Here is a 21,280-nt window from a genome sequence, read left to right as displayed (position 1 = left end):
TTACCTGCTGGAGTTCGGCTATGATGATATATCCCTTTTCACCCTGCTAGGTATCTCTCAAAAAACAACGGGCAACCGATTTAGCAAATCAAAATGGTCTTGTTGGGGATTATTAGTAATATCAGAGGGAACTAAGTTGTTCGGGCATGATGATATAGTGGTGTTAGATTCAGTGATATTCTCCTTCCACTCTTTTAGTAAATTGATATTGCATACCGGTACCTTATGAAGGCGGTCTGGTGGGCGATTTTATAATTGCATGGCCCAGTCTTCTCCAATGCCTCATATGCCGATGCCATTTTGAGATACGTTTGTTGTCTGAGGTAGGAAGAAGCTCTAGGGCTTTTTGCCCGATGGAAAAAGACAAGACAGTGACCTTTATCATTTGAGGTCTTTTGCTGGCTTTGGGCTTTACCAAGAGGGTCTTGTACTAAGGCCTGGACAGCGGTCATGTGTTTTTATTCTGGCAACTTTCTGGGAGAGTGGTATTGAGCCTCTTTTCTCTCCTCCCATGTCTCTCAAAGCATATCTAAAACATCTCGGGCTTCTCGCCCATAGAGTAATTCAAAGGATTGGAAACCTGTACAGGCCCGAGGGTTTTTCTGATCGCGAACAAGGTCCATGCAATCATCGGATCCTAGTTGGCGCCCTCATTATCGACTAACTTTTTAAGAATGGTTTTTAGATTCTCGTTAAATCGCTCAACTAGTCAATCTGTATGAGGGTGATATGGTGGTTATATGTAGTTATTTTACCCACCCCCACTCCTCATGAGCTTACTCATAAAGGTGGTAGCTTACTCATAAAGGTGGTACCCTGATCCGTAGGGATCTCTTTAGGGAAACCCACCCAAGAGAATAAGGGGAGCAGATGTTATAGTATCTGTTGAGTGGTATTATTCCATAGCGGAAATGCCTCAGGATAGCGTGTAGTGTAATCGAGTATTACCAGCACATATTTGTTGCCCAATTTTGATTTCTCAAGTGGTTCAATAATGTCCATCCCAATCCTCGAACGGTACTTCAATAATTGGTAGGGGACTCAAATGGACTTGTGGTGGCTATTAAGTACTTGTACGTTGACAACTCTCACAAGTCTGACTAACGTTCTTGGCATCCCATGTATCCTGGGCCAATAGAATATGCTAGCAATATGGGCCTGAGTTTTAGCTTGGTCTAGATGTCCTCCTGTAAAATGGGATTGGGCGATCTCAAGCACTACCTCCCTGTGACTTCAGGGAATCCTTTGGTAATCCCTCTAGAGTAACGTCCATTCTATACAGGAGCCCGTTTTTTTAAGAGAAGGAATGGACCGCCTCCCTTCTGACCCTCAGATTCAGGTATAACATGGAGAAGGGCTTCTGCCAAGAAGGGGTTGTTGCCCTGAGCAAAGGCCAGATCAACGAGCATGCCAGAATTCTCACTTGTTAAAGGTGGTTGGAAAGAAGTAAGTTGTTTATCAGCATCCCCAAAGCCTAAAGTATTCCTCTCAGTGGTATCTCTCTCAGCTTCCTACTTGGGGATAGGTAACATTACCCTCTCAAGTATTCCTTGGGCTATTTGATCACCTGGCTGTATCTGAAAGGTTTCCTCCCTGTGATTGTGGAGCAATGATTATACGTCCCCTCTAAAATCCATATAATTTATTCCTGCCAGGACATCAATACCTAATTTCCAGGCAAGTCCTGACTTGGGGGCTAACCGGTTGTAGGTTCTGGGAGGTGGTATAAGGACAAATATGTAGGGTTAAGGCATCTTTTTTTGGTGGAAGGGTTTCTCACTGGCTCCTACAAAGGTCAAACCCAACAGAGTCCTTTGTGGCTACTGTTGTTTTGGAAGCTCTGCTACTTAACATTTTTATACTTAAGGGTCCCACAACTTGTTTCAGTTGCCACATCCCACGTCTGACAAAATGTAATTTAGTCGACGAGGCTAAAGCCCATATTGTCCTCAGATTCTTCAGACTAGTCCTTCTTTTTCTTCCTCTTTCTTCTCAACGGGAGCAGCTGTAGTTGTAGCTGCTGCTGTGGCTCCAGGTGCTGGCGCACCTCCACCGGCTCCTACATTGCAGATCAGGCTTCCGGTCTCAATGCTGGCAAGAGCCTTGCCAAAAAGAGCAGGCCAAAAAGGTTCCACTTGCATGCCTGCCACCTTAATTAAGGCATTGATTTTGTCGGGCACTTAATCGTTGTGTAGGATGAACATAGCATAAATACAAGAGAGTTCATAGAGGCCATAGTATTGCATCCTGTGTTACTCCCGGGGCCGGATGGCTGGATTAGAGGCTGCTAGTCGCCAGATTGAAGAGCCCTCCAACGCAACCTTAGCTTCTGAAGAAGAACCAAGCACCTTGTAATCCGACAGGAAAGAGCAGTGACATTATATGTTCAACCTGCTCTTTTTTACATCTTTGAAAAGCCCAAAAGCGCATTGACTACTCAAAGTGCTTCAGGCTATGAGATCATAATATCTAATCCATCAATCAAAACTGTGAGATGCTGCATCGTGTACCCTGCAAGGTTCATAGCGGAGCCAGTGAAAGAGGGAGATAATGTACGTGACTCTGCTACCTACACCGATTATTATGATGATGTGCCCCATCTCAAGGAAAATGCCCTTGAAGAGGGGTTAATTTTTTTTCAATTATGGTTTGACAATATATCAAAGCAGCAGAGAAAGGCATAGTGGGACGGCAGGGATGAAGGCAGAAGAGAATGGCAGGTTTGAGATAGTGAAAGTGCAAGATAACCACCACATTTCCCAGCACCAGTGGCAGAATTAGCGTTGATTGTAGCGCTTTGAAGAGCAGAAGGATGAGGTGTAGGTGAGATGAGGAGTATTCTGACTGCGCCTACATGACACCAACAGTACACTGAGGACTGTCCTGTTGGAAAAGGAGGGACTTCCAGCATGCAGACAGCACCCAGTACAGTATTCGCCATTATTGGAGAGGCTACGAGACATGCTTGTTTGTCACCCGGCGGTTGCCGTGGTGAAGTGCGCCGCACATACCACAGGTGCAGACATGATTTCCATGGCAATGAAACCACAAATGCAGAAGCGAAAAAGGGGCAGCATATTTTCCTGAGATATTAGAGATTACAACTGCCCTAAAACAAATGCACAGGTGCACTTAACATGACGATGAAGGGTTTTAATACACTGCCAGTTACAGATTGTAGAGTTGCAGGGATGTGTGCCACAAGTAGAGCAGGAATTGTGGAAGAGTGGGGGTTCTCATTATCCCCCACAGCTAATTTGGAGACCGGATAGCACAGGGAAATGAGTTATGCCTGTTGAATTGCTTTCAGTAGCTCTGGAGCAGTTACACTATCCAGCACATGCCACAAGAAAGTCTTCCAGCATCTATTTTGGGCTGGTTCATCCCATATTTTAGCGAATATGTGAACAATGTTATTGTTAATTGCATAATATGTCAAAATTCACTGCCAACAATACTTCACGAACAGTGAGAGGAGCAATACTATGTTCCACGGGACCATTTCGGCATTTGTAATGGCCATCAAAACATAAGTGGCAGTATGTCCCTTTTCTCGCTGGATAGAAGCAGGTCCCTGCACACGTCCAGAGGCCAAATCTGCAGCAATATTCACTGTACAAGAGATTTCCTAGATGGGGAGTGTGCGAAGCACAAGAAATGCCCTCTCAATTTTAACTAGTATTGTCTTGTGAACAGTTATTTTATTAGGAGAAAAAAGACTGACATGAATTTCTTTTAAATAATATCAAATATTTTCTTTTGTTGCCCAAACAGGCTTATAGACCCAGCTACCTACAAAATGTAAATTCTTTTACTATAATGATTTCGCCCTTCTTTTTGGCATTCAGTTACTTTTATTTCCTTTTATTGCCTTGCAGTGAGGCAATTTAGCACCAGTGGTATGGTAGGGCCATTGTTTGAGGGTGATACAAGTATACTTCCTGAGATAATAGCAGTGGAAATGGAAACTGACAGTCCCCCTGAAGTAAGCATTCAGGTTAAGAGTAGGAGTGTGCAAAATGACAGGTACGACATGATGCAATATTTTGATAATTCCCTCCGTGTTACAAACAACGTGTCGTCAGCACATGAGTAGGGCGGGAAAAAAGAAGTCTGAGAGAGGTTTTGTTCGTTCCCTCATTCCATATACCATGGGTGCCTCCTGTGAGACAGACATGGTATCAAGAGACTATACAGACGGGTGAAACAGTTTGAAAACCTTTATTCTCAATGGTCAGGATGATGTAACTCTTAACTTGCCATAACTCGAAGATGGGACTGTTCACTAACTGAAATAAAACTAAGCGAAGTCGAAGTCTGTTAGTCCAAAACAAAATACGGTCTGTGTCAAAACCTATGCTAGTCCTCACTTCTACAGAATAATAGGGTGAACGGTATGTGGTCAACTCAATAGTGTTTGTTTTAAGGTTAATGTGACAATGTAGCCTTTCGGCAGCTCCCTTCTCAAAGTTTAAGGCACTCTGGATTATAAAGTTCTACAAGTCTCTTAGGTTTTACATGGCACAACATTCACTTGGCAAAAAGTTCACTTGTCTAAAGAAGTTTACTTTACCTTTTCCTGGTATGGTCTTTAGGCTTCTCGGGTCTCCTCTCCGTGAACCCAGAAGCCCTTTAGCTCATGCAGCTGCGTGCTTTCAATTGGGCTCCCTTGGTCGTGGCACAGTTGTTAGACTGCACGGTCCACCCATTACAGGTCGTGAACCAGGTGCCTTATCTTTAATAGAGTTCTCTTTTCCTTATTCTGGGGTCTATCTCCCCAATGTTTTTACAACACACTTTAACATTTTCCTGTCCGTTTTCTGAATTTTGCTCTGACTTAATGTGTCGCAACGCTCCTCCTTTTTAGGATCTCTAAATTGCTCACTTTTTGTGTTTCCGTACACTGCTCCTTGCTTTGCAGACACTTCATTTCTTTACAGTAATTCGAGAATGTGTTAACATACACGCGACCATTCAGCCACTGTGTATCCTTGTAATTTCGTGTCTCCAGTGTTATGCGTTCGGGCTGCAACTTTGTATCTTGCTCGTTTAATTCGATACACACAGAGCTCTCATTGCGCTTCACTCACCGGTAGTGTTGTCTTTGTTCTTGGGCTAACATCTTTGTTATCGGAGGTCAGGGTCTCCCCACCTGTCCCTCAGACACTCCTCGGCTCCTGTCCTAGCCACGGGGGGAACGATCATTTCATTTAACAATATAACAAGGGATCTGCACGCCTCTGGGCTCCTTTCTTTGGAATTTTCTTCTTTGCTAGAAACATGGATCTTTAGCTACACTGCTCCCGGATGCTTCCTCACACAGACCATCGGCGTCCCTGTTTCTTCCCACTGGTCCTGGGCAGTCACGGCTCCTCGGCTCTCCTCCCAACTCACTCTCTTTGCTGATTGCTAGTGTTCCCTTTATACTCTTCTGAAGACTTGATAGGCTGCAGGTGGGCATGGTTGATTTCAATTGCCTGACCTTGTTAGTGGGACATAGCCTATGAAGATGTTGATGTGCCTCCATCTGCTTCTTCCTCATCCCAGTACCACAGTGGTGTTACTCATAGGAAATCTGTACTCCTTGATTTCCTCTTCATCACAGTATTTGAGTGATACTTAGGGGTTTCGGGGGAGAAGAATGTGTGTCTTATTCTATGAAGACTGAGGGAGGTTTGAGTAGGTCACTGTCAAGAAAGGGGAGATTCCATGTCTCTGGTCTAGGGGTGTTCTTAGGATAGGAAATTGGTATTGGTTCTTTCACCCTGGTGCCCTCAGTAAATGAGGTTAACAGGGAAGGAAAAGATTGGTTCTCCCAGTAGTTTGATATTAGAGGGACGGGAGGATATGTCTGGGTTATAGTTAGCGAAAGGGTTTTTACATTCTCTTTCTTTCCTCAGAGTGTGAGTGTTCGACGGAAGATCTCGAGGTAGGTTAGGACATGGGTGATGATATCCTATGACAGTAGAGGGGAGATAGGATATAACGGAACTAGGGAAAGGGGGATGCCAGATCTCATCTTTGGGCATCTCACTTCCATTCTTAAAAACCCTCCATCCCAGTAGTACCCCTTTGCAGCCTCACTTCTGGGGTCAGAATCTAACCGCCTTACCTTTCTCTTGGTTACCTGAGGGGGGGTTCTTGAGCAGGTTAAATGTGAAAACGCCCTCAGATTTTTCATACGCTCGAGTATTCACAGCAACAGAAGTAAACACACACACAGCACATTGATTAATACATCCTGCACTATGCACCACAAAAAGGCAGTCACAGAGAAATTAGGTGTGAAGGGTCAGAAATGTTAGGCAGAGAACTTTGTGAAGATGTTTTAGAATGTCATTTTATTAAAGTGAAAGGTTGGATAGATGCCTCACTATCCCTACCCTGACGAGGATAACCCTGCCTTTAAGAAACACTCTAAAAAGGATGTCTGTCCCTCACACTTATAAATACAATAATTTAATGTATGCCAGTTCAAAGGCAAAACGATTATAACAATTAAATTCACAATATAATAATCGTTTTTCCTTATCTGGGTGAATTCCCCTTCCCCTGGATTCAAGAAGGATTCTGCTCCATAGTTAAGGAAATCCTGGTTTGTAACAAAGTTCCAACAGTTCTTTGTGACTTCAACTTGACTACAGAAAGTTTCAATACTTCATAGATTTAAAAAGAAAACAGAAAGTTCTTTCTCTTCCTTGAACAAGAGTAATGCCTGTCTTTGTCAGGATGTTTTGGCACAGCTGAAGAAATGAAACTCCTCTACAGCAGTTTTATACAGTTCTATCTTCAGTACCACAACCAACATTATTTGTCAGCACCACTATATAACACTTCATCAACTTTGGCCTGCTTTACTCCCATGCCAGCCCTACCACTTCAAAGTTTTGCCATTTGGGTATGCTCCCATGCCCGAACATCGATTCATAAAGAAGTGCTTCTGTGGTTAGGATCAATTTACGATACTTTACACCAGCTTCACTCTGTTCATTAGTCTGCCACATTAAGCCTCCACCAACTCTTCAAGGAAAACAAGATTCACGTTGGTGCCTCTGAAAATTATGCTTCTCTCCTTCTGAATAACATTTTCCAGAAGGGGCAGCCTTCTTGCCACTCTTGTTTCGCCACTGCATAAGTAACCAAATATTGACAAGGAAAAGATCTTATTCTACTTCTTACTTTTCTTTGGCAATGTGGGTTTCTAGCAGCGTTTGTCATATACTTCTGAAAATATGGGCAACAAACTTCACACACTTTGGACCTTTCATTAGTTCCTTTCTGCCTTTGGCAATATCTATTGTATTTGAATTGCCTTGCTCTTGGTTTCTATTGGCTTGGGCAGTGGTTGGATGTATTAGCTTTTAATAATATTGCCCCCTCTGGTTGCTGGGTTTTCAACAAAATCCCACGCTTAAAGTTAGTCATTTGGTTTGACAAAAAACATACTTTTGCTGCTTTCTAATAGTTTGGTATTCAAAATAACTTTCAGTACCACTTTCACTCATACGTGAGTTTAAAAGCCTGCCTTGAGCATGCAAACAGTTTTCGGAGCGCTCCGGGGTCACTTTCAGCTGGTGAACTCGCCGGGTAAGGTGTGCACGTTCGATCACCTCGCTGGTCTTCTGCTTACTTGGCTCCCTGTGACCAAGCAAACCGATATCCCTGGTTCGCTGTGGGCTGCGCCACTTGTGACAGGAGTTGCATTTTCTCCAGAGGCTCTGGTGCACTCCAGACAGCCTCTTGAGACGGAAAGCTTATGCACAACCTCTGCAAATTAGGTATTAAGAGGGAAAGCTTCCCTCCTGCACTCTTCTCACTGCACGACCTCTGCACTTGAGATTTCGGGAGGCACAGACCCTTTCTCAGGTCTGGCTGCTGTCTTCTGGTGACCAGTGGTCCAAGCTTCTTCTCCCTCCTAGTTTCCACGTTGGCTGCATACACGGACTACACTGATCTGATCTTACTGCTTCTCCTGCTAATCTATGGCTTGCACCTTTTAAGCCTCCCAGTCCCTCTCCGCTGTGGGACATTTTAATGAACAATCTGACCACTCCCCCAGCGTTGTTCCTCTTTAGCCCTCTTCCTCGGCCCAATACTTAAGGAATTATGGAGCTTGAAGTCCCTAATGGCAAAGTTCACTTTTCTGATTTGAATTTCATTGTTAAACTTATTTCTGTTCCCCCTTTATGTTCTTCAATGAAATATCAGAAGGATCAGTGGCCAGCTTTAATTTGTAGAGAGGAACACATTTCTTTAGATTTGAAATCTTTATCATTCACAGATTTCCTTTCGCTGTAGCTTTGGAGCTTGATAAGTTTTTAGCTGTATACATCTCCAGGGTTCTGGAAGGGTTTTTATTTCTCCCAAGGCCTAGGGATTTACAATAGTTTTTACTCCTATTTGGATGGTTAGTTTGTGTAACAAAAAGATTGTTACGACAGCAGGCCATAACAGACCTTGGTATGGTGGAGATACGCTGCGTCTCATCCCACAGAGTCCTCGCATTCTCCTGGGATCTTTCTCCTCCCAGGTGATCCTCCCACAGAACACCAGCACCAAGGTCAGAATCAAAAAGCGTTGGCCTTTCCCTGGCTACCTGGGAGGAGACTTTAGGCAGGGGGTTTAGTGAGGAGTCCGTAGGATTCATCGCACAGGCGACCATACATTGGGTAACGAAGGCAGGTGCCCTGTGTGAGGACAGCTTCATAAAACAGATGCCCCTGATGATTAAGGCAGAAACACAACAGAAGGAAAAGAAATACATATTGTCCGGCCCGCAGAGAAATTAAAATAGAAGATCATGCATTGTTGCAGTGTACAGACACAGAATTGAAAGAAACACCTGATTGCTGGAATAGACGCCAGTTATAAATAGCAGGGTAAGTATTGACCGCAGAAGGATGGGTTGATGGACTGAGCACAAGCACTCCTAATGGCACCAAGGGGGGTTGCAGAGAATACAAACAGGGTGTGCCTTAAAGAGTGGACTGAAGATTCCAAATTGCTTGCCTGGGTAGAAGATGAAGCGGAGCCAGTACTGATGATACTAATACAAAATCAAACCGTCTGTTTCAGAAGCAATGGTTCAGTGAATGGAGGGATGAACGAGGGTTGCCTACGTATCATGAACCCACAAGGCATGAAGGTGGGCACAGCTGTATTAATGGACCACTATTGGGATGTGGGCCAAAGGCCTATATGCAGCTCCTTCCAAATTGTGGAGGCATATGTTCCATAGTAGTAAGTGTACAGGCTCTGGTGGTGTTACAAAGCGAGGTGCAGATTGGTGATTTTCCCCTGATAAGCACGAACATCAGACACAAAATGTCTCTTTCCCTAAAACATACCCAAAGGGAGAATTATTTTTCAACAAAAATCAAGGCCAATGATGACATGTCTGACAAACATAAACTGTTCAGCAGAAAGGCAATGTTCTTAACCTCCTATCTTGCCCCTGGTTTACAAGCAGCAACACATGCCAAATGATAACCACATGGGAGCCGTTACAAACAATAAATGCCACTGTGAAAGGGGTTCAATGCAATCAAATAGGAGTTGGGAGCAGTCAGATTAATGACTCTCCAAAATAGCTATGTTCATGATCTCATCAAGGCCATAGAGGAGGGCGTTTGCACCAAGATCGGCTCATCTTCCTCTACATACCAACCAGCAAACGAGCATAATGGGTCCCACCATTAAAGCCTTACAGGAGCAGCACATTAAGATGATGTCGTGTTGAAGATGATGACTGGTTTAATGACCTGTTTTCATGGGCACCCACCTGGTTGTACAGATTGAAACTCCCTAGTGCACACACAGACACAAGACGATCCACAAGGCCAAACACAAAGGGACTGATAGGCAACATGTCCTGGGAATGATATGGAGTACTTTTAATTTGAAATAAGTTCAGACCATGGACTTCTCTCCCCCTACCCTATGTGTGTCTCATATTTTGACGTCTCATCAAAGTGTCCAAGGTTGATGAGAAATGTGCCAACCAATCGAAATCCCTCTTGCCGCACTGACTGATGAATAATACCTGCCAACCAGTGGCTAATATGGTGATGTAGTGAAATCATTATCCAGGATGGGGTAGAATCAGGAGGAGCCATCAAATAGTTTTAGCGCAATGGAGAAAGTAGTACTTATGTAATATATATGTATATTAAGGAATTATCTACATTATAACCCCTCATAAGTTTTGTAACTGAACTCGTAGTATGACGTCACTGTTAACGCACTTGTAGTAAAAAATCCGCTCACACTCATGATTATGTCGAGAGCTGTTTGTATGCTGTCCCGAACGTTATTGTGTGTTTTAAATAAAGCTGGGTTTTTATGTGCACTTTGAGTATTCCAGTATTGAGTATTGTTTTTTATGCTAGTGCAGCAATTTGGGCCCATCTGTAAATAGGGATAGCCTGAGTTGTCTGTGTTACTTTTGCGACGTGTTGACCCTTTGGCTTATGTTATTCGTATTGGGTTCAGGGTTCATTTTTCTTTTGGTGGTACAGTCTCGTAGAGTACTCTTGTGTTGCAGTGGCAGGATTAGTCGCTCTTTTATTTTGTTCTGCTTACTGCATTAAAAAGCCATGTTTTTAACAGTTTCCTGAATTTTTGTTGATCTTCTGTTATTATTTCCTTTGGGAACGAGTTTGTGTTTCACCGCTGTGAAGGAGAATGCTGATGCCCCACATTTTGTTTGAGTATTGTTTCGGCTCGAGGGGGAAGGTCGTTGCTGGATCTAATTATTCACTTGTAGATGAGTTTTACTCCTGCATAAATTCCGATCCTTAGCCGTTGATGGCTCTGTGTGTTATGCAGCGAGTTTTGAAGAAGATTCGTTTTTTCACTGGTATCCAATGCAGTGTTATTTAGCGCTGGTGTTATGTGTTCTCTTCTAGTGAGTCTAATGAGTAGTCTTCCTGCTGTGTTCTGTATTCGTTGTTGCTTTCTCATAAGGTATTCTGGCATTCCGAGACAGGTGATTTTTGCGTAGCCTATTCTTGACATGAGAGAGATGACTGCGAGTGGTCTGTGTGTGGCGCAGAAGAAGGAAAGTATCTTCTTGATCGGTTGTAGGTGGAAGAAGCAATTCTTAATTACTGCGTTGACTTGTGATTCTAGCATTAGTTTGTTCATTAAGAGTCCAATATTTTTAACCCCTTTGGATGGTTTTGCCAGGATTTCCAGCTCGGTGAGCCATGAAATGTGATGGTTGTTCACCGGTTTGTTGGGTACAATTATGATTTCGGTTTTGTCCCGGTTGAGTTTAAGGCTTTTGCTGCTCATCCACTGGTTTAGTTCAGCGAGGCAGTCAGAGAGTGTTGGGTTTTGTTCTTTGCTGGTGTTTATTTTGTAGATGATTTGCGTGCCGGCTGCGTTGTTGTAGCGGGTGAGGCCTTGTTTTTTGATGAGGCTAATCAAGGGGGTCATGTAGCTGTTGAGTAGCAGAGACAGCGATGAGCCCTGTGGGACTCCACATGTTATTTTCTGAGGTGTTGACTTGAAATAACCAATTACGAAGGTGCTGTGTTTTGGTTCTGTCACGATGGATGTTGGCCAGGTGAGAGCTGTGTTGCTGACCCCAGTATCTTCGATCCTTTTGATGAGTGTTGTGGCTGACTGTATCGAAGTCTACTGAGAGATTGAGTAGTATTGGTACCGAATTTGTGTTGCAGTCTGCATTGGTCCTTAGGTAATCACATATAGATAGTAGCACAGTTTCTGTTCCCTTCATGGGTCTGAAGCCTACTTGTGCCTGATCTGACAACTGGTGATTTCTACATATTTCAAGATTTGCTCAGACGTAGCTTTTTCTGGTATGCGATAATTGAAATTGGTCATTATTTTGTTAGGTCTTCTGTATTTCCAGATGTAACTTTAAGGAGTTGCTTGATGTAGGCCGATGGGAAGGCTCGTGGCACGGTTCCTGTTGCTAGTGATAGGTTCAGGTAATACTCTATCGCCCCAGTTGATGATTCTTGGCCTTCTCGATTCCCCATGGGAAGACCTTCTTTGTGCCCCTAGCTTTATTGGTGGTGATTTTTTTCCCACTGTTTTGCTAACTAGCCTTCCAGCAGGGCATATATGATAATATGGCTATTTTTCTGACATTCACCTCCCCGCCTGTGCATGCCGTTGACTGCAGGTTTCAAGCAGTGGCTAGGATGCTATAAGCACTTCTCGTCGGCTGTTCCTTAAATTCCTGCACAAGTGTCTCTGGAATTTTCCATCCAGTGAATTCCTGTCAGTTAGTTCTATGTTGGTATTAAACCCACGTCACTGAGAAATCTCTGTCTACATGATCAACAAGGGCTCGGTACCACAAACCACTGTAGTCTTTGGGGGGGGGGACAAAATACATTTCCATCAGCTGGTTCCTCCCACTAGAACGGTCTCCCTGCCCACCCCCAGACTTGAGCCGGATCTTCTTAAATTCAGGAAACTTCTCAAGAGTTTCCTTTTCTCCTCCTCCTTCCCTCTCCCCCTCCCTTGCTAACTCTCCCTCTGCAACTGGGGCCTGGCCCGTTTAGTGGCCTTTTAGTGTTATACAGGGGCCAGACCACAAACCTACAAGTCCCCCCAGCTTCCCTTGTCGGCACTGCACTTGGGCTCCCTTCCCCAGACTAGCCCAAACCTGGTCCACTTGTTCCCCTGCACTTACCACCCCCCTTTTATTCCCCCCCAGTACTTGCCTTCATGGCTCCACCAGCACTTGCCCCTCCTGCACTTCTCCCTCTACCCCGACCCCTGCACTTACCACCTTGTTCTTGCAGTTGCACGGTAGGATTGCCACAAGGCCAATATAACAGTTTGTTTTTTGTTTTTCTTCCTATGTTCCCCACCCCTATTTGTCTTGTGGTGCCTGGAAACACTTGTGTATAGGCGCCATACAAAGGTCTAATAAATATAATAGATACATAAATTGCATCCTTGTGGTTTGAGTGAATCTGGACCGGTATGGTCTCTGTTTCTGTATCGCCTCTGAGTACCGGTGTGAAGTGGCCACCTCTTCTATCAAGGGACCTTCCACCGCCCATTCAGGAAAGAATTCTGGATGACGCACCTCAAAGTTCCTCTTGGTTGGAGTGTGCGGAGTCGCAAGTCTTGGCTTTCGGTGCTGGATGATCTTTTTATGGCAGACAATGTTGGACGGATACTGGAAAAGGACTATTCCTACCTCAATGTTTTTGTAGTCGATTTTTTGCTGCAGAGGAAGCTGCTTTCTCCATCTTGGTCTTTTGTGCCTATTTTCTTGACAAATGTTTAGGTACCCAAACCAATGGTCTTCAACGTTTATCCTAACATGGAAAACACTTCAGTTACTCCTTCCTAGCCTGTGGCAGAATTTCCAGCCTTGGTTGACTCCTCCGAAACCCCTCTAGCCTTATTAGTTGAGGACTCTACTCTCTGGATGCCTTCGTGCAATCTGTCATATCACAATACCTAGAGGTTTTGGCTTCAAAACCTGCTGACAAGGGATTATGCCCAGTGTGCCTCCTCCGTTACCCAGGTCTTATCCCTCCTTCAGAACCTTTTGACATTCTACCAAGTAACCCTCCTCCACAGAAGATTTCCAGTGTTGACTAAAATGATGATGCATTTGAGAAAGAGAATGACATTCCCATATTCATTCTTCCAAACAATGACTTTTGTTTATGTCAAAATCTATTAAGCTCTCAATGTGCTGCTTCGCGAGCAACCTGCTGCTATTGGTCTTTTTTCAAGATTGTTCTCTTCCATTCCAGCCAAGCCACTACTGCAATGGAAACCTGTATTATGGACGAAATGGTACAGCATTGGTCGAGGTCTCCTTTAGAGCCTGTCATTTCTAAATGTTTAGACTTCATCTAGAAGATCCCTTGGGGATAGCCCTTCGTTTTAATAGGGACACCTACAGAACAATATGTAGTGATGTTGGCAGCCCTTAGTGAAGGCAAAAGTTTTGTCCAACACCCCTCTGCAGTCGTTGTCAAAGACTCCAAATTGTCACAACCACAAGGCATGAAACATACCATATTTTCATGCTGGCTCTCCAGCAGATAAAATATGCCTCTGTTCTGGCTGTGAATAACATCCACAATTGGGAGGCTTCCTTCAGGCACCCAACACGAATTCTTCTTTTGGTTAAGGCTGAAGAAGAGAAGGGAGCACCTGTAAAGCAGTTGCAGCTTAACAAGGACCTCACTGACATAACTATAAGAGGAGAGAATGTCTTTGTCTGCTTGCAGAGGCCTGCTTAACTTAAGGCTACATAACATCATTCTGACATCAGGACAACGTTTTCTCTTTCTATGGATGAGTTCCTTCAAGCAGGCATAAGTGATATTGTGACTGCTAAAGCATTGAGTGCTATTTGTACTACTTCTGAATCTGGCTTCCAGCCCTCTGTGGCTTTCAGGCTTTAAAGACCGGACAATTGGCAAAAGGAAAGTCGTCTGTTGCTGCTTCTTCTACAGGCGGTTCCACCATGAAAAAAATAAGTTTAGTTCAAACTCAAAACCAGCAGTAAGATCTTCCTCCAACCAGGATACTATCCCAAAGTTGGCTTCACTCCAAAGTGGAGATGTCTGCTCTTCCTTTTCTGGTCATGCGCCATGCATTCCCTCTGGAGGGAAGGCTTTCCTCCTTTTACAGAGCCTTGGTCAAGCATCACACAAGATCAGTGCATACTCCAAATCATCAAAGAGGCTTTTTCCTTCAGAGGTCTTTTCCAAAGTTAGTGCATGTGGTTCAAAATCCTCTCCTCTTGGGTGCTATGGAGGCGATCCCAGAGAGGAAAAGGGGCCTTAGCTTCCATTCTTGCTACTTCACAGTACCAATTCTAGACTTCTCAAAACTCTGAGGTTCTGCCTTTGGAAACCTGCCACATGACAATCCTAGATCAGATTCCAAAGGACCCTCCTGGCGTGTGATTATTTAACATCAGTGGATCTTCGTGACCTTCTACGCTCCCCCCCCCCTCTTCCTTTCTTTGTTGAGCACTGAGTACTTCATGGGTACTCACAACTATATTCTCCTTCTGGTAGCCCCTTACTCGTCAGTAATGGTTCTCAGACCTTCGTCTTCTTTCAAAGGGAGTGTTTGTTTCTGCAAGTTTCGGGACCTTCTAATGGAGCAGGGGGTGGAGGGGCAGTACTTCTTCCATTGCTGAGCTTGATCGTCAGGTTCTTGAAGAACTAGTCTATGCTAACTTGTGGATTATTCTGAAGCTAAGTTTTCAGTTATTTATGCAGCAAGTAAAGATTATACAAGAAGGCAAAGAAAGAGCAAGTCGCTCGCGTTTGCCCATGTGTTCCTCTCTGAGAATATCAGTCGTCTTACAGCACCCTTGGACAGTGCTCCCCTCTTATGTCTTACTTACCTGGCAGGCATTAATCCACTCCTGCATGCAGATTCTGTCAGCCACTTCTTACTGCCACTGCAGCGGGGAGACTTTCTCCTCATGAGATGGTGAGAAGACACTTTAATGGATTCCTCTACCATTATCCTCGTTTTAGGGAGCTGGTTCTGGTCCTTTCTTATTTTCATGTGGTGCAGGAAATTCCTCTCCCGATCCCCGTTCCCACGCCTCACACTGTCTCAGTAGAGGATACTTTGCACAAACTCGATTTTTTTTTAAGAGCCCTGAAATATAACGAAATAATTCAGGAAATCTGACCGTCTGTTTACTACTTCGGGTGCTTCTTACCTGGAGCCAAAGCGGCCAAAGCCACCATCGCTAGATGGAGGTTTTCTTGCCTTCCTAGAGCTTAAAAGCTATCTAAGCTCCCGTACCCTGACAATCTTCATGCTCATTCCATTAGAGCTAAGGCTGCTTCGTGAGCCTTTCAGAGAGGTGCCCATTGCAGAAATCTACAGGGCAGCCGCTTGGGCAATCCTCATGCTCTTTGAATACCTACTTTAGCCAACAGGTTTGTTTCAGAATCTCTGCTTAAACCCTGGCTGACCAAATCCTGTTTCCAGCACCGAGTACTTGTGGTGGCACAGTCTTGTCTTGCAACCAGTTGGGAAGAAGGGAGGGCAGTACGCGAGAGTATGCAAAAATTACCTTCATGGTGATTCCGGTGATCTTAGTCCTTGCTCTCCCGCCATAAAAACACTCTTTGAGCCATCACCTCTAGGCATATGCTGTGCAAAAACATCCAGGGCGGAACAAACTTTTGGAACTGGAAGGTGACATTTTGAGGCATACCTGTGAAGGTTGTAGCCTGTTGAGTAGATTGATGCTCAATATTCCGGTCCCATCCCCAAGTTCTTAAAGTGACAGCAACCTCTTTTGGTGAAGCTTTTTCCTGTCTAGCCTGTGATGCAAGGATCCTCGACCAGCAGTGAAGAAGGGAGAGCAAGGCCTAGGAGAATGGGTATCGTCATGAAGGTAGTTTATTTGGTTACCAACGCTGTAACTATTGGCCTTTCAAGAAGCAACTAAAAAACAGCCTTTTCCGTGACTGTCAATGCAGATGAAGTGAAATACTTTTCAGAACTTTTTCATTGACAATGTCTATGTAACCAAAAAACTATGTGACTTGCTGTGCTTACCACTCTTCCCCCACTCCCCTAACCCCCTATAATTAGCGCCTCGATGTCCGTTTGTTTTTGGGCGCTTTACAAATGCAAAAATAAATCAAATGAATAAATTGTAGATGAGAGATTGTGAATTTCTTTTCTGTGCTTGCCTGTTTATTTATTATTTTAGTTTTATTGCAGTAAACTGACGACATGAGATGTTCTCCTTGAAGGCACTTTGCCAGAAGGATTCCAAGTGCAAGCAAATGCAAATATGCCACGGTTATAATTTTAATGTCATCTTTTTATTTGTTCTTTTTCCCACCCTTTCTAGTATTTATTGGAGATGAAAAGTTTAATTTTACCTCCAGAGCATATTCTGAAGCGAGGGGACAGCGAGGCGGTGGCGTATGCCTTCTTTCACCTCCAACACTGGAAGCGGGTGGAAGGGGCCTTGAACCTGCTGCATTGCACATGGGAAGGCAGTAAGTAGCCGTTGTGCGGCGAGGGTGCTGGTCTCTGCTCAATCACCTTGTCCAAAATGTTCCCTCTGAATTGTCTGAAACCCATTATAGATGTGACTGTGACTTGGTTCAAAGGGACCCTTGTGGCATTTCTCAATTAGCTCGTTGTTTAAATTGCCTAAAAAGTGTAATCCAATTTTCTGGGGTTCCTATGGAGCATGATATGCAACTGGATGTGCAGGCTGATAGCGACATGCTTAATAAGCAAGAGACATCCACCTACTGCCTCCATATTCATTACAAAATCCAGACATCACTGATCCGTCCCTTGGCGTAGCAGGAGATTGGTACTTGCCACTGATTTAATTCAGTTGGATTTATGATCTGTCTTCTACATAAAACGCAGGAATCCGCACAAACTTCACTACATTGCAACAACAAAACAAACCACACATAGACTTCCATAACAGCACACGACGACTACCGACCGCAAAACACCCCAAGCCCAGCCAACGGACCCACTGGGCTGAGGCTGCCAACAGCACATCACTGCTCTCTTGCACTTTTCCAGCTCATTCCCACTAACCCACCCCCTCCCTCTTTCAGAGCCGCCAGAGCGCCAGGGGACCACTCCGGTGGTGATAGTGCGCGGTACAAATATCCTTTAACATTAACATAGGAACATTTGTAGTGGCCTAATTGCATAGAATTCATTGGACCACAAATATTGGATTTGGAGGAAAATTAAACAAATCCTCTGTTTTTTCTTTTCCCTGCACGGGCATTGTTTAAGGGCAGTGTTGCCATGCATATGTTCTCATCAGGGAAAACCTACTTGGTGACTCAGACCTATCAGGGAGTTATAGTGCACGTGAGGATAAGGAGGGGAATTATGGAGGATCGGAGGGGGCACCCTGGGACTGGCTTCACTGGCTTCACGTTCCCCTCTGGGGTGAGGAAGCCTGCTTCAAAGGTCAGACGAGGAGTTGTAATCCAGGCTGCATTTGGTAAACTTGCTACTGCGTTATCTTTGGGTCTAGCTATGGAACCGGGCAGTTTATGCCATCAAGAAAGGGCACAAGCCTGATTTTGGTTTCAGGATATTTGAGTCATGTCATATAAACGTTGCCTTACTCATGAATCTCCATTTCCCGATATGTGCTGAGGAACCCAGTCAAGGCATTGAATTATTGAGTGAGTAAATGAAACCCCCCTAGTCATCAAGGTCTTTAGTCTGTTATCCGGGTACAAGAAGGGTCCCGGGAAGCAAGCTTGGGACGGCCGGTTATTTAGATGGATCTTCAGTGGAGTATGGCCCACCATCAGCGCTGAAAGTGGATCGTCCTTTACTGTGGGTATGCCTTTTGCCATGTGCTATTGTATCTGGACTCCCTCGGGTATCCGCTCATGCCTACTCTGCCTCAGTTGTTGTTCCTCTGACATCTGGCTTTGAGCTGTCCTGCTTGCGGGTTCAAATGGGTTAGAAGGCGTAAAGCTGCATTGATCCCATGAAGCAAGTCGAGTCTGGTTCGAGCAGGTGCTCTGTGCGGTTCGAAATGTGGTGCAAGACGATGGGCCTCCAAGAACGGTTCAATAGGGAAATGTGACTCTAGACCAGTGGTCTTCAAACATTGTTGGTCTGAGCCCCTCCTGAGCAAAATGTGGGCAGACCGCCCCCCTCCCCCACAAATGCATAATGGACAGTAAGTCGAAATGGCTTTGAACTATCTTGCGCCGTTGCCGCTCCCTGCTCCCAGTATAATCCCTGGGCTCCCCCACCTGCTCCCATCAGTCTCTGGACTCCCTCATCCCATTCCTAGCCCAGTCCCTGTGCCCTTCCCCAAAACACCACAGACCCGGAGTTCTCCCCATCATGCTCCTAGCACACTGCTAGGGCCAGTGGCGGTTGGTGAATTGTTTAAGTGGAGGGGGGCATACATATTTCCCCCAGATATGACACAGCATCCGAGCGTAGCGAGGAAGCCCGAACTATTGAAGGTGTGTTCTAGAGGGTTCACCCGCTTGGAAATATTTTTAAAATAATGGGTTAAAATGTATTTTAGGGCACACTTTTAAAAACAATTGGGTAAAAAGCCAAACAATTTGCAATTGGCGCTGGTGGAGGGCAGGGTGAAGGATGGTGTTTTTTACTTCACGCCTCTGATAGATTTCCAGTAAAAAGATACCATCCCTGTCCACTGGGCCCCACAGCGCCTAGCGCATGCACACAATCAAAGTGATTGTGTGTATGCAGGGCGCTGTGGGGCCCAGAGGGGGGGAAAGCATGGTATTTTTGTACTGGGCATCTATGATAGATGTCCAGTAAAAAAGTACTGTCCCCTGGGCTCCACAGCATCTCAGGAGAGCTGATTTGGCCGGTGCGTAGGGGGATTGTTCAACTGTCATTTTTAACATGCCTTTGTTGTACAATCCTCCCCTTCAAACCCCCACCCACCCCATCCCCTCACTCACCAAAATCAGCTCGGACCAACACAAACGCGCACACATTCACTGAGCATTCACTCCATCATTCACACGAGCACCTATAATCATACACTCGCTCATAACACAAGCATCCATACACATATTTAAATATTAAAAAAATGAATATAAATGTATCTTCTGTCCTGGTCCTGAAGCTTCCTCCCCAGCACTCCTACGTCATGAACAGAATCGGGAAGCAGAGCTTCCTGGTTCTTGCATGTGCATGTAGGGGCCTGAGTGTGGGTGCTGAAACGCCCCACTCCTGCCTGCTCTGTCTGTGTGAGGAGGCACAGGTGCACCCCCTGCACATACAGACAGTTCCCCAGCCAGCATTTTCAATGAGCTGTGCAAGGCTGGGGAATAAGCACACAGCCCCGCTTGGCTCATTTGAGCATGTGCGGCTGATAAACTGAACTGTCAAAGGGAAACTGTATTTTCCTTTGCCAGTTTAGCCAGCCCAGTATTGCTGCTTCGGCTCGAAAAAGCAGCAGCGCGAGCACTCTGTGGCCCACTGGGCTGCCTCCTCAGCTCCTCATAATGGGTCAGGTTGCTGCTGGGTCGATGCCCCCTCACACATTATGGATGAGCCGCCCCTGCCCCGCGCCTCCCTGCATAGTCCCCGGCTCTCCCTTCCCACACCATGCATAGTCCTAGGACCCCCCCCTTTCCAAAAACACCAGTGTTCCTCCACCCACTGCAAAAACAACCCCAGGGCCCCCTCTCCTTATCTTACGTGTTTCTTAATCACTTGAGGCACACCCAGCCGCTGCTTTCTCTTCCAGGAGGTTAACATATATTTCAGAATGAGGGATCTTTGCCTTGGTGGAAAGAGACAAGTGTCTGGCAGTCATTGCAAATCGAGCAAGAAGCAGGATTTGCATTATGAATGTATGACCTTTGGAAGCCTTTTTGCAGGGTCTGCTGGTTTAATGTGGATAAATAACACGAGATATAGGAGGAATCTAAAGGCCAGCCCTGGCTATAAAAAAAACAGATGTCAAGGAAAGATCAGCCAATCAACTGGAGGGAACCCGGGACCATTTTGTTCCTGCGCTTAGATTCAAACGCTGGAAGCGTGCTCTCTGGAAAGGGATAGAGAGCGCTCTTACGGGGTGTCTATTTCCTGGGCCAGCCACTCCAATTGACTTAAGCCTGCTGAGCAAGTGTGGCGGGGGCCATGGTAGGATGGGATATATCAAACCTGCATCTTCCATCCCATGCTGGCTTTTTCTTTCCTCCCTTTTTTGGTAATTTCGAGCTTGTCGCGCACCCCCCTGCCGTCCCTGGGCGGCCACTACTCTAGACAATGAGTACCGCCGATTTGGGTCGATAAGTGACACTGTGTTTCAGTGGTTCGAGTCAAGCTTTGCCATGAAGTCCTGGTATTTCGATTATTGATTAAGTTGCTCGGCAGTTCGTAGTCCTGCATTGTGTGCTGGTACTCGATCATGGCATGTGATGAGGCTTTGCTGTAGCGTCAAGCCGGTTTGTAAGATTCAAACCACAGTGTATAGAAGTTCTTGTGAGTGCCAAAGGTAGCACTGGTGGGTCCCATTTGTTTGAAGGCATCAAGCGTGGTTTGAAGGTGGAATCGTGAAACGGGAATCCTGGCTGTTCTGGCTCTCAGGATGCTGAGTCCCAATCCAGGGGTGCACATACCATATACGTCCTTGTTCTCTTTCTCCTAACCAGGAGGATTCTAGAGAACACCTGCAGGAGTATTTCACTTCCGGTTAGGTCCTCAGTATAGGCGTAGAAGTCAAGAGAGGCAGCTCTTGTTCAACAGCAGTGTGTCGCCATTGTCCCCTTAGAGTAGG

At 45.2% G+C, this 21,280-nt stretch overlaps 1 protein-coding gene across 1 annotated transcript in view; it reads left to right on the top strand.

Moving 5' to 3' along the window:
• ST7L (suppression of tumorigenicity 7 like) overlaps positions 1-21,280 on the top strand; it is a 427,879-nt gene that overhangs the window by 277,615 nt on the left and 128,984 nt on the right. Inside the window, exon 12 of the mRNA XM_069633325.1 lies at positions 16,850-17,000. Within this exon, the coding sequence (XP_069489426.1) occupies positions 16,850-17,000 (151 nt within the window). The remainder of the gene's footprint in view (positions 1-16,849; positions 17,001-21,280) is intronic.

This window comes from Ambystoma mexicanum, chromosome 13 (assembly GCF_040938575.1).
Source record: "Ambystoma mexicanum isolate Mex_15411 chromosome 13, UKY_AmexF1_1, whole genome shotgun sequence".
NCBI classification, from domain to species: Eukaryota; Metazoa; Chordata; class Amphibia; order Caudata; family Ambystomatidae; genus Ambystoma; species Ambystoma mexicanum.
This window is presented reverse-complemented; position numbering and strand designations above follow the sequence as displayed.